General features: G+C 28.6%; 1 protein-coding gene across 10 annotated transcripts in view; it reads right to left on the bottom strand.

Annotated features, from left to right (window-relative positions):
* The window catches only part of LOC142323199 (inositol hexakisphosphate and diphosphoinositol-pentakisphosphate kinase 2-like), a 330,980-nt gene that overhangs the window by 127,438 nt on the left and 188,026 nt on the right, over positions 1-15,516 (bottom strand). For 6 of the 10 annotated variants that reach the window (XM_075362529.1, XM_075362537.1, XM_075362530.1 and 3 more), the window contains 3 exons: positions 14,099-14,287; positions 8,748-8,833; positions 7,514-7,666 (listed from right to left, as the gene is read on the bottom strand). In XM_075362529.1, the coding sequence (XP_075218644.1) occupies positions 7,514-7,666; positions 8,748-8,833; positions 14,099-14,287 (428 nt within the window). The remainder of the gene's footprint in view (positions 1-7,513; positions 7,667-8,747; positions 8,834-14,098; positions 14,288-15,516) is intronic. The other 4 variants (XM_075362532.1, XM_075362534.1, XM_075362533.1 and 1 more) reach the window with 3 other exon arrangements.

Here is a 15,516-nt window from a genome sequence, read left to right as displayed (position 1 = left end):
CAACTAAGTACAGGAAGTATTTTGATTAGTAAAAGCTAAAATATAACTGATATAAATTAAAACCATTAAACTGATGAAAATCAACTGACTCAATAATATAATTCTACAACAGTAAAAAATAGGAAAAACTTACCCAAGACAATGTAGACAACATAACAAAGAAATTTTTCACTCAAACTAATGATTTTCAGGATAGATAAAAAATAATTAAGTGACTGATGTGGCCACACAGTTCAACTCTGCCTGAAGCAAAATTGTAATTTATATCATGATACAAGAATTGTTACTTAATTTTTATAAGGATTACAAAAATCCCTTTATAAGAGTAAAAATTGTTCAGAATTTAATTCTGAACAAATCAGAATTAAACTGTAACTATTTTTTTTTTCGACTTCATTCATTTGAATGGTTTGATGCAGCTCTCCAAGATTCCCTATCTAGTGCTAGTTGTTTCATTTCAGTATACTCCCTACAACCTCATCCATAAAAATGTGTTTTACATACTCCAAACATTGTCTGCCTGCACACTTTTTTCCTTCTACCTGTCCCTCCAACATTAAAGTGACTATTCCATTATGCCTTAATATGTGGCCTATAAGTCTGTCTCTTATCTTATATTTTCCCAAATGCTTCTTTCTTCATCTATTACCCACAACACCTCTTCATTTGTCACTTTATCCACCCATCTGATTTTTAACATTCTCCTATAGGACCACATTTCAAAAACTTCTAATCTTTTCTTCTCAGGTACTCCAATCGTCCAAATTTCACTTCCATATAAAAGTATGCTCCAAACATATACTTTCAAAAATGTTTTCCTGACGTTAAAATTAATTTTTGATGTAAATAAATTATATTTCTGACTGAAGGTTTGTTTTGCATGAGCTATTCGGCATTTTATATCGGTCCTGCTTCATCCATCTTTAGCAATTCTACTTCCCAAATAACAAAATTCTTCTACTTCCATAATCTCTTCTCTTCCTATTTTTACATTCAGTGGTCCATCTTCGTTATTTCTATTACATTTCATTACTTTTGTTTAGTTCTTGTTTATTTTCATGCAGTAGTTCTTGCATAGGACTTCATCAATGCCGTTCAATGTTCCTTCTAAATCCTTTTTACTCTCAGCTAGAATTACTATTTCATCAGCAAATCGTAGCATCTTTATCTTTTCACCTTGTACTGTTACTCCGAATCTAAATTGTTCTTTAACATCACATTAACTGCTAGTTCTATGTAAAAACTAAAAAGTAACAGGGATAGGAAACATCCTTGTCAGACTCCCTTTCTTATGTTCTTAAACTACTACTGTTGCTGTTTGGTTCCTATAAATGTTAGTAATTGTTCTTCTGTCTCTGAATTTGAACCCTAATTTTTTTAAATGCTGAACATTTTATTCCGGTCTACATTAACGAATGCCTTTTCTAGATCTATAAATGCCAAGTATGTTGGTTTGTTTTACTTTAATCTTTCTTCTACTTTTAATCTGACCGCTAAAATTGCTTCCCTTGTCCCTACACTTTTCCTGAAACCAAATTGGTCGTCTCCTAACACTACTTACACTCTCCTCTCAATTCTTCTGTACAGAATTCTAGTTAAGATTTTCGATGCATGGCTAGTTAAGCTAATTGTTCTGTATTCTTTACATTTACTACTCCTGCTTTCTTTGGTATTATGAATATCACTCTTTTTGAAGTCTGATGAAACCTCCCCTTTTTCGTAAATATTACACACCAGTTTATACAATCTATCAATCGTTTTCTCACCTGCACTGCACAGTAATTCCACAGGTATTCCATCTATTCCAGCAGCCTTTTTGCCATGCAAATCTTTTAATGCTCTCTTAAATTCAGATCTCAGTATTGTTTCTCCTCTTTCATCCTCTCTGACTTCTTCTTCTTCCTCTATAACACCATTTTCTAATTCATTTCCTCCATATAACTCTTCAATATATTCCACCCACCTATCGACTTTACCTTTCGTATTATAAATCGGTGTACCATCTTTATTATTGGATTTTAATTTATGTACCCCAAAATTTTCCTTAACTTTCCTGTATGGTCCATCTATTTTACCAATGTTCATTTCTCTTAACACTTCTGAACACTTTTCTTTAATCCACTCTTCTTTTACTAGTTTGCACTTCCTCTTAATAGTATGTCTTAATTGTTGATAGTTCCTTTTACTTTCTTCATCATTAGCATTCTTATATTTTCTACATTCATCCATCAGCTGCAATATATCATCTGAAATTCAAGATTTTCTACCAGTTTCCTTTGTTCTGCCTAAGTTCGCTTCTGCTCATTTAAGAATTTCCTTTTTAACATTCTCCCATTCTTCTTCTACATTTCTACCTTATCTTTTTTACTCAGACCTCTTGCGATGTCCCCCTCAAAAATCTTTTTACCTCCTCTTTCTCAAGCTTCTCTAAATTCCATCGATTCATCTGACACCTTTTCTTCAGGTTTTTAAACCCCAATCTACATTTCATTATCACCAAATTATGGTTGCTATCAATGTCTGCTCCAGGGTAAATTTTGCAGTCAAGTTGATATCTAAATCTTTGCTTAACCATTATCACCTGACGTTTTCCATGTGTATATTCTTCTATTATGGTTTTTAAACTGGATGTTGGCAATTACTAAATTATACTTTATGCAAAACTCTATAAGTCAGTCTCCTCTTTCATTCCTTTTGCCCAGTCCATATTTACCCACTACATTTCCTTCCTTCCCTTTTCCAATGCTTACATTGCAATCTCCAACTATTATTAAATTTACATCTCCTTTTATGTGTTTAATTGCTTTGTCAATTTCTTCGTATGCACACTCTACGTTGTCACCATGGGTGCTTGCAGGCATATAGATATTAACAATCGTTGTTGGTTTAGGTTTCAATTTTAATCCTTATTACAATGATTCTATCGCTATGCATTTTAAAATACTTTACTCTCTTCCTTATCTTCTTGTTCATTACAAAATCTACTCCTGCCTGCCCATTACTTGAAGCTGAGTTAATTATTCTAAAATCACCTGACCAAAAGTCATTTTCTTCTTCCTAACGAACCTCACTAATTCCTACTACATCTACATTTATCCTATCCATTTCTCTCTTTAAATTTTCTAACCAACTAAGCTTTTTTAGACTTCTAACATTCCACGCGCCGATTCATAGAATGTTATTTTTTAATTTTCTGGTGACCCCTTCCTTAGTAGACCCTACCTGGAGATCCAAACAGGGGACTAAAAGTTTACCAAGGGGGGAATATTTACCCCCCCCCCCTAGTTTACATAGGGGTGGAATATTTTACCAAGGAAGGCGCCTCCATCATTTTTATATGAAAATGCAGAGAGCTACATTTTCTTGGAAAAAAAGCAGCTGCAGTTTTCCATTGCTTTCAGCTGTGCAGAACTCAGAGAATTGAGTGATGTTGATATGGCCATTTAAGTTGGCCTGACCTACACCCTTAACAACTATTGAAAGAGCTGCTGCCCTCTTTCAGGAATCATTCCTTAGTCTGGCTCTCAACAGATACCTCTCCGATATGGTTGCACCTTCAGTCCAGCTATTCTGTATCACTGAGCACTCAAGCCTCCTCACCAACAGCAAGGTCTCATGATTCATGGAGGGAGAATTGTATTTTATACTTATAAAAAAGTCAGTAAGTTGTATACATAGCACTAGCACTATTTAATCAGCATTTTTGCTGATTGAAGATTACATAAATCCACACTGGTCTATGTCAGTTATTATAAAATTTAATTTCATATTAATTTTTTATAGTTATACTCAAGGATCAGATTAATCTAGAATTAATAATAATCGCATTACCAATTTTCCTTTAAATTTTGTTTAAATAGTTCAAAAAGAGAAATCAACAAGGCTTAAAGTTTGAATACTGTAATAATTTGTATAAATATGTTATTAACTGTTATTTCTGCTTCACCCACACTTTGGTCATCTGGAGAAAGTGGGTCTCATCATATCCAGATCAACAGAGTTAATATAAATAAAAATATGTGTTCATTTATTACTAAAAATTTATAAAAGATAAGAGAAAAAGTCATACATAAGCATTATAATTTTGAAATAAATTTTTCAAAATGTTATCTATACAAAACATTGTAAAAGGTGAATCAAATCAAATCATAAATATTTTCCACCCATTGAATAAAATTATCTGTCACGACATAGTTCTTCATTCAAGTCTATGTGTGTCATCTGAGGGTTATTTCAGTACTCAGCACTGTAGCACGCATTATAAATTGTTCACAATTAATCTTATAAATTACACTGTTGCCAACTCTCTTAAATAATTAATAACAAATTCTTTATTATTATCGATCGGTATATTATATCTAACTATAGAGCTTTTTTTCTTCGTGTTCTCTGAAGTTAAAATATATAACAATATGGTTGTTGAAATATGAAAGAACGCAAAACATATAAATGACTGTGAAGTATATTTAGGTGAATACAGGCTTAAATATTTCATATCAGGTTAAAGGACAACAACATTAAGAGAACGAAGCAAGAAACATACATTAAATACAAAATTATGATGACCGATCATTGTTTTTTTATATTTTTTTATGTTAAAGTAATAAAAGAGAGAGGAGAAAACCACGAACTGAAATAAAATTTCAGAGAGAGTATATGAAACACACATCATTAATAAACTGCAATCTACAGCAAGTTAATACAGCAAACAGTATATACTTCCTAAGTACCTACATTCAATGATATGTTTGGTTGAGATTACTGTTTTAATATATAGGAGCTGTACTGATTGTTCTAAAAATATCTTAAATAGATCACAATGACATCAGTGTTTATGGTATGGTTTGCCTAAAACAACTGCTTGGCTGATCTGAATAACTTTTTTATTACTATACTCACTGAACTTTGAAGAAGGATTCAGATACTTCTGAGCTTCTTCAGAATGTTGTTTTTTAAAGTGCAATGAAAACATAATTTAAAAGTATTAAAACTACAGAGCTATACATATATCAGTTACCAAAATATAATGAATCATATCTATTTCAATGACTAAGATATACACTAATATCTCTAATTTTTAATACTTGAAATCTTTTTTAACTGCATTTTAGAAAATAACATTCTGAAGTAGTAGAAATCTCAACAAAATGCTGAACAAAAATAATAAATTAAAGCAGTAAGTGATAAAAATAATTATATCCCGCTGCCAGAATGCAATTTACAAAACTAACTAATTCTTCATTACTCTCTTGCATTTATAACCCTTGTTTCACTCATATTTTATTTCTCTAATAGCAATAGACCCATCACATTTGGAATTTCTTATAAATTGTTTGGTATCTTGTAAAAAACAATGGTACCAGTGGATCTCAACATTCTACCTTTGTCCTTGGATAAATGTTCTGTTTTCAAATTGATGTATTGCTCCTTCTACATACTAGTTAAAAAGCAACATGGAAAGATTACATCTTTGCCTAGTTTTCTTAATCAGAATCTGCTTTTCTTCACCTTCAACTCTCATCACTCCTTACTGATTGTTGTACAGATCATATACGTTTCTTTCTCAACATTTCAAACACTTAATTCTAGTCTACATTATCAAATACCTTTTCCAGGTCTATAAACATCACCTACATGGATCTATTTTTTCTTAAGCCTGCCTTCTAAGATAGACTGATGACCAGAATGGCTTCCCCATGCTCTTCCTAAACTTGAACTAGTTATCAAGTACATCTTCTACTTTATATACTATTTACCGGTAAACTGTGCTACTGACAATATGAGATGTTACACTAATAGAGTACAGTGGTTCTTATACATAGTTGCTTCTTTTCTTTGGTATGGTACACTTTTTTTTAAAAATCTATGGGTAATTTTCCAGTTTTATAAACCCTACAAAATCTACATAATCTATTCAGCTCTGCTTTTTCTAAAAAAGACAATAATTCTGACAATATGTCACCTATCTTTACTGTCCTAATTTAATTTAAGAGTTCTATTAAATAATTGAACCAGCTGCATAAAACAGAGCAGTTCAAATATGATGTTAAAGCAGATGTAAATATTAACCTCTATTGCAATGACCAAAAGTAATAACACATAAAATAATGAAGCTATTATACAGTACATCATTATTAAACTACATAGAAAAGATTTACATCCGATAGGACTGGTCATCATAAGGTGTATTAATTTTGTATTATTTCAGACTTTTATTGTATTATAACAATTCAGGGTCATTTAGAAAGGAAGGTGAAGAACTGCAAAATTTAAAAGATAACTCACCATATGTGAAAACTGAAAAAATTCCACTAACCAATCATTCATTTAGCCTGAGATTCATAATATAAGGCTGTAGACACACACAGTTGTTTTGACTGAAGCGTTTATCAACTTGTTCTTTTATAGCAGTGATCCATTTATCATTTATAATTATATTTAATGTGTTATGTTAATTTTGTCAGTCTGATCATGGAACATAAGTTTGAGAATAAATATAAAAATGTGTAACAATACAGAAATGAAAAAAATTCTGTTATCATGACTGTAGTATTGTTGAAAAAAAGGACAAAATAATGATGAATGTGGGCATATCCAACTGTGGAGATAAGATCAGAGAAAAATAATTATTATTGATTTCTCTCTAAAATAAAGAAAGGTAAAGAAGAATTTTATAGTTTACCTGAAAATGAAGAGCTACTTTTCATGAATAACTCATCATCATAAAAACAAGACATTTTTTAACTTCACTAATTAATTTTTCCCATTCTTCCTGTGATTGTGACCACAGTAATTTAATTTAATAAAAAAAAATATATGCTCTAATTTGCTTAAAAAATATAAACAAGAAATAAAAACAAAATAAAAGATTGAAAAATACATTGTAAATAAATAACAGAAATGGCCAAAAAAATTCTGCCCACTCTAAAGAAACAAACCTAGATCAATACAACCATGAATCACTTGAAGTACTAGCAACCAACTTGTGAAGTTATTTCCTCCACCCATTGAGCCAGTTAGAAAACTGCTAGGTGGTGCTCGCTGCTATATGTGACTAGAAAACAAGTCAAATGTTTTTTATGTTGCAGAATTACTGAATGATATATTGACTCAATTATAAATTTGATAAATACTTCAGATAAAACAGCTGTGTGTATCAATAGTCTTAGGTCTGATTAATAAGTAGTCTACTGTACATCTACAATTTAAGATAAAATTTGTAAACAAGACATACATGAAGAAATATGGTTAATTATCTAAGACCAAATCACCATTTGTTAGTCAATAATATTCAATTAGTTTCTTTACAATACATACAATTATCAATTTTTATTAGAAAATAAATGAAACATTACTCAAGAAAAAATTTATAACCAGATGCTGTATTCCAGCCCATTTACACTGACCGGTACCAATATAGAAAGCTACAATGTCGTGCATATCCCGCTGAAGTAAGCATTGTATGCATCTAGAGCAATGCGTGCAGAATAATAAAAAATGATTATGTACGAACCACCTGCATGTCTACCTTGGCCCCCTGGATACATGCATCGAAAGATCTTTCCCAACTCTTCGGCCTGAATCCGCCCTGCAGGAGTCAATTCACCTCCCCATTTTAAGATTAACACTAGTGAAGGCTCCTTTGGTGTATCTGCATCACAACAAACTGTTCTTTTCAATACAATTGCTCTTAAAAAATTACATAAATATACAATAAATTAGATTAAATTTAATTTAAACATTCAAGGAGTCAATATCAATAATTCAAAAGTTAAATTCATTCATGGAACAAGTGGTAATAAGAGATTAAATAGATCATTCTTCTAGACCATAATCTCCTTATTATAATAATTTACTATAATTATATATTAAAAGCACCTGTATTTGAAAGTCACCAATAAGAACCTACTCACAGCTTAGATAAAAATGAATCAAACGAATATACTATACAAAAAAGAAAGAACTGTTCTTTTTTTGTTATCACTTAAATGAATTTGTATTATTATAAAAATTATATTTGTAAATAAAAATTGAGTCTTTTTGAGTATTGAGGTGTTCATCTTTAAAGTTTAAATATTAAATACAATATACAAAAATAGTATACACATTAATTTACTTGTAAAAAAGCAGTCAAGACAATAGTTATGCATTTTACTTGTAATATTTTATTCTATTTACAATAAATAAATGTATACAAACATTAGAGTAATGTCTTCAAATGTGTTTTTCTTTTAGCTGTGCTTTTCTTTTGGGTTTACACAACAGGTGCTTTCTTTCTACCAGATAACACCGAAAATGCACATGCTCTATAATCTATAATCAGATCAACACGCAGTATCTAACAGGACTAGATCTACTCGCAGAACAAAATTAATATCAAAAAGGGGAATACGATATCAGGATTAAGAAACTTAGTGATGGGATACGATGACTTACCTATCAGGATAGTTTACTCTCTTGATCAGGATCCATCTAAACACTAATGTATTTTTATTAGAAAACTGATAGGAAAGTCAGAATATCAAGAATTAATCAACCATATAAATCAAGGCAGCCTGTATGCAACAAGGAATCATGATTATATTAATAATGAATAAAAAAAATTATGAATGAATATCATGGTAATATCATAACCACGGTTATACTGATACACAAGAGGTTATTCTGTTTTACATATGTTCATGATTATTCTCATGGAATGAACAAGAGATTAAAATATAAGAATATAACAGACATATAATCTTTACCATCATCACTGCTTGACCCTCTCGGTCGCCCTTTAGGTTGATACTTCATCTGCACTTTACGATTTATTCCAGAGAAATGTCCATACCTACATTAAAAGAAATTTAATAAAAACTTCATCGTATAAAGTTTATATACATATATATATATATATATATATATATATATATTAACTTAGCAAACACAATTCTTTTACCACCAAGAGTACAGAATTTAATAATGCTTCTTACCTTATGCTTATTATTTTGGTACTTACGTATTAATGCCACTGCAGCTACAGCTTTAGGTTATGTTGACTTTGTATACTGACAAATCGTACGTATATCAAAATAACCTAACTAAATATAACCTATGCTCACTTCGCTCGCTAACCTCTTATAATTAACATTAAATATGCATAATATATATAACTTATTAATAATATAACGTTAATGTTATAGCACCGAAATCCGATTGACTACTTTGTTTTTAAATAAACCTGTAGCTGCGGTGGCGTTAATACGTAAGTACCGAGGTTAGCAAGCGAAGCGAGTGTAGGTTATATTTAGTTAGGTTATTTTGATATGCGTACGATTTGTCAGTACACGAAGTCAACATAACTTAAAGCTGTAGCTGCGGTGACGTTAATACGTAAGTACCATTATTTTTTAATAGAACTTTCAAGGTTTTCCTCATCAGTTAAACTTTTCTTTTTTTTGTCAAATCACAAATTAAATTCAAACATTAAAATTACATCATATAAAAATATTTAGTCAAAATATTAAAATTATAAAATTAAAAAATTAAAAATTTTTGTGCCTAGCCACATAATAAAAGTTTTTAATTTTTTAACTTTATATTTTTAATATTTTGACTACATATTTAATATGTTGTAATTTTAATGTTTGAATTTAATGTGTGATTTGAGAGAAAAAAAAAAGAAAAGTTTAACTGATGATGAGGGAAAACCTTGAAAGTGCTATTAAAAAATTATAAGCATAAGGTAAGAATCATTATTAAATTCTGTACTCTTGGTGGTAAATGGTTTTTATACTTTTGTCTTTGATATATATATTAATTTATATTTAATAGATCAACCCAAGTACAGAATAACTGAAATAGGATGACCTACCTTATTTCATTACATAAGCAGAAGTGCTTTCACGAACTTAATTTGCATCATCAGTTACATTATATCTATATATATACATTTCAAAAACCATCATAAACTTGCAATACATAATATCATATCACGTATTCATTTATATTTTATGTTAAATTTTATTAAAAACTTTTAAATCAGATTTAAATTTACTTTATTATACTTTAAAAGCCCCTACTAAAAGAATTTTGAAAATTACTAAAAATATAATAATGGATTTTCATAATGTTTTTAATTATAAAAATAATTTAACATATCATACTAGACTGTACCCTTATGAACCAAGTCTATCTATATTAACTGGGTAACCGAAGTTACACAAACAGGGTATACCTATGAGTCCTTTAATTAATTTTAAAACTGCTTCTTCATATATTATATCTAAAATAATGGACAAAATTCTCAGAAGTAAAATTAAGTTACAGTATAATTTAATTTAAAAAACCTCTTTAATGAAAAAAAACATTTTTTTTTTGAGGTCATGTCAAATCTTTCCAAAATTTCAAACCACCATATCTCAGTCACGGGTGGGTATAGCAAAGCGGGATAAATTTGCACTGTGTTCTGGATGATGACATCTAACTTATTATTATTATTATAAACCTTTGTTATGTGTTCAACTATTTTATTGTCAATTTTTTACGTGTTATTTATTTTTATTAAATTTGTGTTAGTTTTTATTTTTACCATTTGTGTATATAGCAATCCGTTATAATAGTTAATTCTTTGTTTAATTCATTTTTATTTATGTTATGTTTCATATAATTAATTGCTCTATTTACCATATTTGTATAAGTACTAATCTTATGTGACCATGGGTAATTTGAAGCTCTATGTATAGTGGTTTTGTTAGATGTGGGTTTCCAATATACTGAAGTTATTTTTTACTAAACTCAATACTAACAACTAAATAATTTATTTTCCGTTGTTATTAATTTCAAATCATTACAGTATGAGTTTAATTTATTCAAGATTATTAAATGTTCATCATTTATCACCGGATTATAGACTACAAAAATATCATTAACGTATCTAGTCCACATTAAAATATCATGTTTATCTGTTATCTCGTAAACTATCTTATCTCCTGTAAATAAACCTCAGACAATACGGATGATAAAGGAAAACCCATCGGTAGTGTATTTTCCTGGGTGTAATATTTGTTATCAAAACTAAAATAATTTGTTTGCATATGTTTCTTATAATAAAAATATTTTCAATAAATAATGAATCTTCATGATTTTGTACTAATTTCTTCTTTAATATATTAATAGTTACTTCTTTAAAGTAACTAAGTTCTATTAATAGTTACTTCTACTAAGATACATATTACAGATATCATAACTAACCATCCTAGTTTTATCATTTATATTTAAGAATTTTTTAGTTTATTTACTAACTCATATCCATTTTTTATATTATATTTAAGTTAAATATTTTTGAAGATTCAGGCAACTTTAAATTTATTTTTTTTAATTTTAAAGAATTTTTTTGATGATGTAGGCAATTATAATTTTTTTTTAAATCAGCGTTTTTTTTTTACCTAGCGGGCAGAGGTCAAGATCACACCTGGGGTCAAAGGCCAAGGTTGTCCCATTTCTACACTAGTATAATCAAATCAATAAGTATGACTTAAATAATATTTTAATTTGTGTAAATGGTACTAATATCTAGATTTACGAAGATACTGAAGAAATTCCAACAAAAAAATGTTTGAAATTTTAAATGGTAGCAATAAATTTTGTAAGCCCTATTAAATAAAATTTAGGATTTTATCATTAATCTAATGCGATAAATGTTTTATGTCAGATGAAAATTGAGTATTTGAAATTTTTAAAAAATACTCTAAAAAAGTATTTGCCAAATTTCAAATGATATCGTTGCTACTAAGAGAATTAAGAAATAAAGATAGAAACAACAGAAAAACGTTACAGGGGTAAAGAAACAACAGTGAAACGATACCAAACTGTAAAAAAATTCTCATTAAATGTAACTTTAATAGCATACTAATTGGTATTTTTGAAATTTTTACAGTTAGAAGTTGTTGTACACGACTTGACTACTCCACTCCGATTAACTAAATCTCCACCAATAACTTATCAACAGACTAAACTCCTCAGTACTCCTAATCACTAATTATTTGTATATTAACAGATGCAGATAAATAGATAAATGCATATATGAAGCGACATACTGTTATACCACCAACAAATTCCCTCAATTATCAGAAATAAAATTTAAACATTATTAATATAATTATGGGCAAAATGTCAACGTCAAGAAAGTATGAGGAGAAAATATAATTTGGAATGTACATTTAAATGGAGACAAATAAACTATGAACTCAACTGTTCTCAAAAGATAAAATGAAAATGAAAGACAGTGTAGAATAAGTAAACGTAATGAAACTCACTTTGAAAATATTGGTGGAAAAGATAAAATTAAAAAGTAATGATAAAAAATTATTTAAAAGGACATGAAAATTATCAATCTGTAATAGAAATGTTAATGCATATACAGCTGCACTCAGGGAGCTGTTTTAAGGTAAACAATGATGATAACAAACAATTTCAAATCTTTACATGTTATAATTCTCACTTAATATTTTAAATGTTTCTGCACAAAAAACAATACACTAACTGTAAAAATATAAAGGTTTCTCCCATATAACTTTAAAACAGAATTGCATAAATGTACTATTTCTTTAATAAGAAAAACCTTTAATAATTTTCATACCCCGAAAACAAATTTCCAAGTTATATTTTTAAAAGTTGATTTAATTTACTTAAAATAAATTTATACAGTGAAATTTCTCAATAACAAAGCTCTATTAAAAAGAACTATCTCTGTAATGGAAAACCCAGGTTGTCCCTTCAAAGTTTTTCACTAACAAATAATTTAGTCTCATAGAAAAAATAAAATGTTAAAATTAAAAAAAAAATTTTCTATTATTTATTACCTGTAAATAGGTGCAACATTTATTGGGATCAGTAACTAGAGTATTCAAACTTCTGGAACAGAAATTAGTTTCGCTGCTTTGCACAAACCAGATTTAAAAATTCACATTTTAAAAGTAACTCACAAGATTTGCTTAGGGGCAGGATGGAGCTCCTAATTCTACCTATTGCTAGGACATTCCCTGATAGTAACATTTTCTTTGCGTAGGCTAGAAACAAAAGTCTAACAGCAGGACTCCTCGTGCTTTCACATGCATCATTTGTTGTACTAGAGTTTTTAAATTTAATTTGATATGTATCATAACCAAAAATAATGTCTTTAAATAAAAACAATCTCTACTATCGCAGTACTTTCCTCAAGACATGTTAATTCTTAAACTGAACAGCTTACTGTGTCACATCATCTGAACTTCACTGTTTAGATACCACTCATGGTGAAAACACTATTTTTGACAATTATCTATGCGTGTTACTGAAGTATTTTTAATTCTTTAGTACGTTACATTTAAAATTTTTTAATGACTACTAAATGTAGAACACTTTCCTTGAAGAAAGCAGTCTACAGTAATTAAAGCAACAATACAAATTTACATTTTCAAGTTACTGGATAAGTGTAGAAAATAAAAACAGAATTATTTGTAGAAAAAAGGGTCACAAAAACTTTTTAAACTGATTAGAAAAATTAAAACATCATCTTATGTTCAAAAGATTAATGGTAAAACAAAAGGTGTTGAAACAAACTACCAACAAAAGATTTAAAAAAACAAGAGGCCAAAAATAAGCAAGAGATGCAGCAAAGTAATAGTTTTTAACACTGATGAAACAGAACTATTTTAATAAAAAGTTTAACGAAAAACATTTTTAAACAACATTTATAATAATAAAAACAAATAAGAAGCTAATTTTTGGTATAATAATTTTTAAGAAGTGTATCTAAAATAAAGAGTTTTCAAAACTTTTTCAACACAGCCTATAAAACAAACAGCACAAAGATTACTTATTTTTAAAAATTAATAATTAAAACAGTTTTATTTAGAATATGCTTCTATCATTATTACATATTTTCTATCTTTATTTACATTATAAAATAAGTAGTAAATAGATAACAAATTTGGACTTTCCTAAGCGTTGTTATATCTGTTACTTTTCAAAATCCTCTGGTAATAGAATTTCTTTATAAATATGTTAGAAAGATATTACTGCGTTATTAAATTCTAAACACTTTCCTTTAGTGTTTGAAGCTAGAATTACCTACATTTCAAGTACACTCTTTAGCTGCTCAAGTTTTCCTTGTTTTTCTTCAATCTCTGGATCTGCGGCACGATGCTCAATTTCACTCAGTAGGGAGCGAGCAATATCAAGGATCTCCTGTAGCTGTTTTGGTCTTTTAAGCTTCACATGTCCATCCATACGTCCTCCATACTTTTCAAATATCTCAAAAAACCTAAAATAATTTAAATAATTCATCAGTATATTGAAAAAAGAAAAAAACACATAAGATCACAAAAACCATTTAAATTATGTATCTGTGCATTCATTTTAATACCAATTCCTAAGATGAGGAACATTATAATTTTCTTATGTGTAATTTTCCTGGTCATAATGTGTGTAAACATTGTCGACAACTCTAATTTTGCAGTTCTTCAAATTTTCTATGGGTTACTACATTATACTTAAATAACCAGAGAACTGATTTTAATGAAATCATAAAAGAGAACTATTAAAACAATTGGGAAGGTGAAGAAAAAAAATTACTGAATAAAAACTGTTCTTGCATTATAACTAGACTATTTTGTATGTAATGAGCGCAGTTATAAATTTTAAACAAATTTATATACATAAGATTAGAAATAAAATTAGTTAAATATAAACCTCTTTATTTCTAACTATATGAAAGAATGAATAAAAATCAAGGGTTACATTTACTTTAAAACAGATTGATCAAATTTAACATGAAATTAAGTATATTATTCTACTTTTTTTAATTTTTATGTGAAAGTACATGTAACATACATTATGGATGAAATATATGCACAGGTAGAAATATAATATAATAAATATATTTAACACTGATGACTAAAATAAATGTACAAAATGATAAGTATTTATAATTATTATACGTATTAATGCAACAATGCCTCTTTTAAATTAAATATTTCAGGAATAAGAGGGGAAATTTAGGATTAAATAACTAATGTTAATTAAATACTAATTTAATAACTGAAAAGATACTACAGTGTAGCTCTAAGAGGAATTTTTAAAATTTATATTTATAGCCTTGGAAAGTTTGTAAACCTGAATGGTAATTATTCTCCTGATATCTAATACTCACCGTTTAGCTACCATGGAAAAGTGGAGTGTTAAGTAATATACTACGTCAATCAAAAAATATTATTAAGAAAATAATTGTACTCAAGATCTAGATAGAGGTTGGAAACATTACCACAGTTTTCCTTCAAGTCATGCAATTAGTAAATGGATCCAGAATTTTAAAGAGTAGATTCGTTCTGAACAAATTTGCAGCTTGACTAAAAACTGCCCATACTGCAAACTTTATTAATTCTATTAGAACTACTTTCATAAAAAGTCTACAACATTCAGTTTATTATAATCCAATGTCTCCAAATTAACAATGAAAATCTTCACAGAACAATGTTGAATTTAAAGTTACAT

The sequence above is a fragment of the Lycorma delicatula genome, chromosome 4 (assembly GCF_047948215.1).
Source record: "Lycorma delicatula isolate Av1 chromosome 4, ASM4794821v1, whole genome shotgun sequence".
Taxonomy (NCBI): Eukaryota; Metazoa; Arthropoda; class Insecta; order Hemiptera; family Fulgoridae; genus Lycorma; species Lycorma delicatula.
The sequence above is the reverse complement of the archived record's forward strand: the minus strand, read 5'-3'. Positions and strand labels throughout refer to the sequence as shown.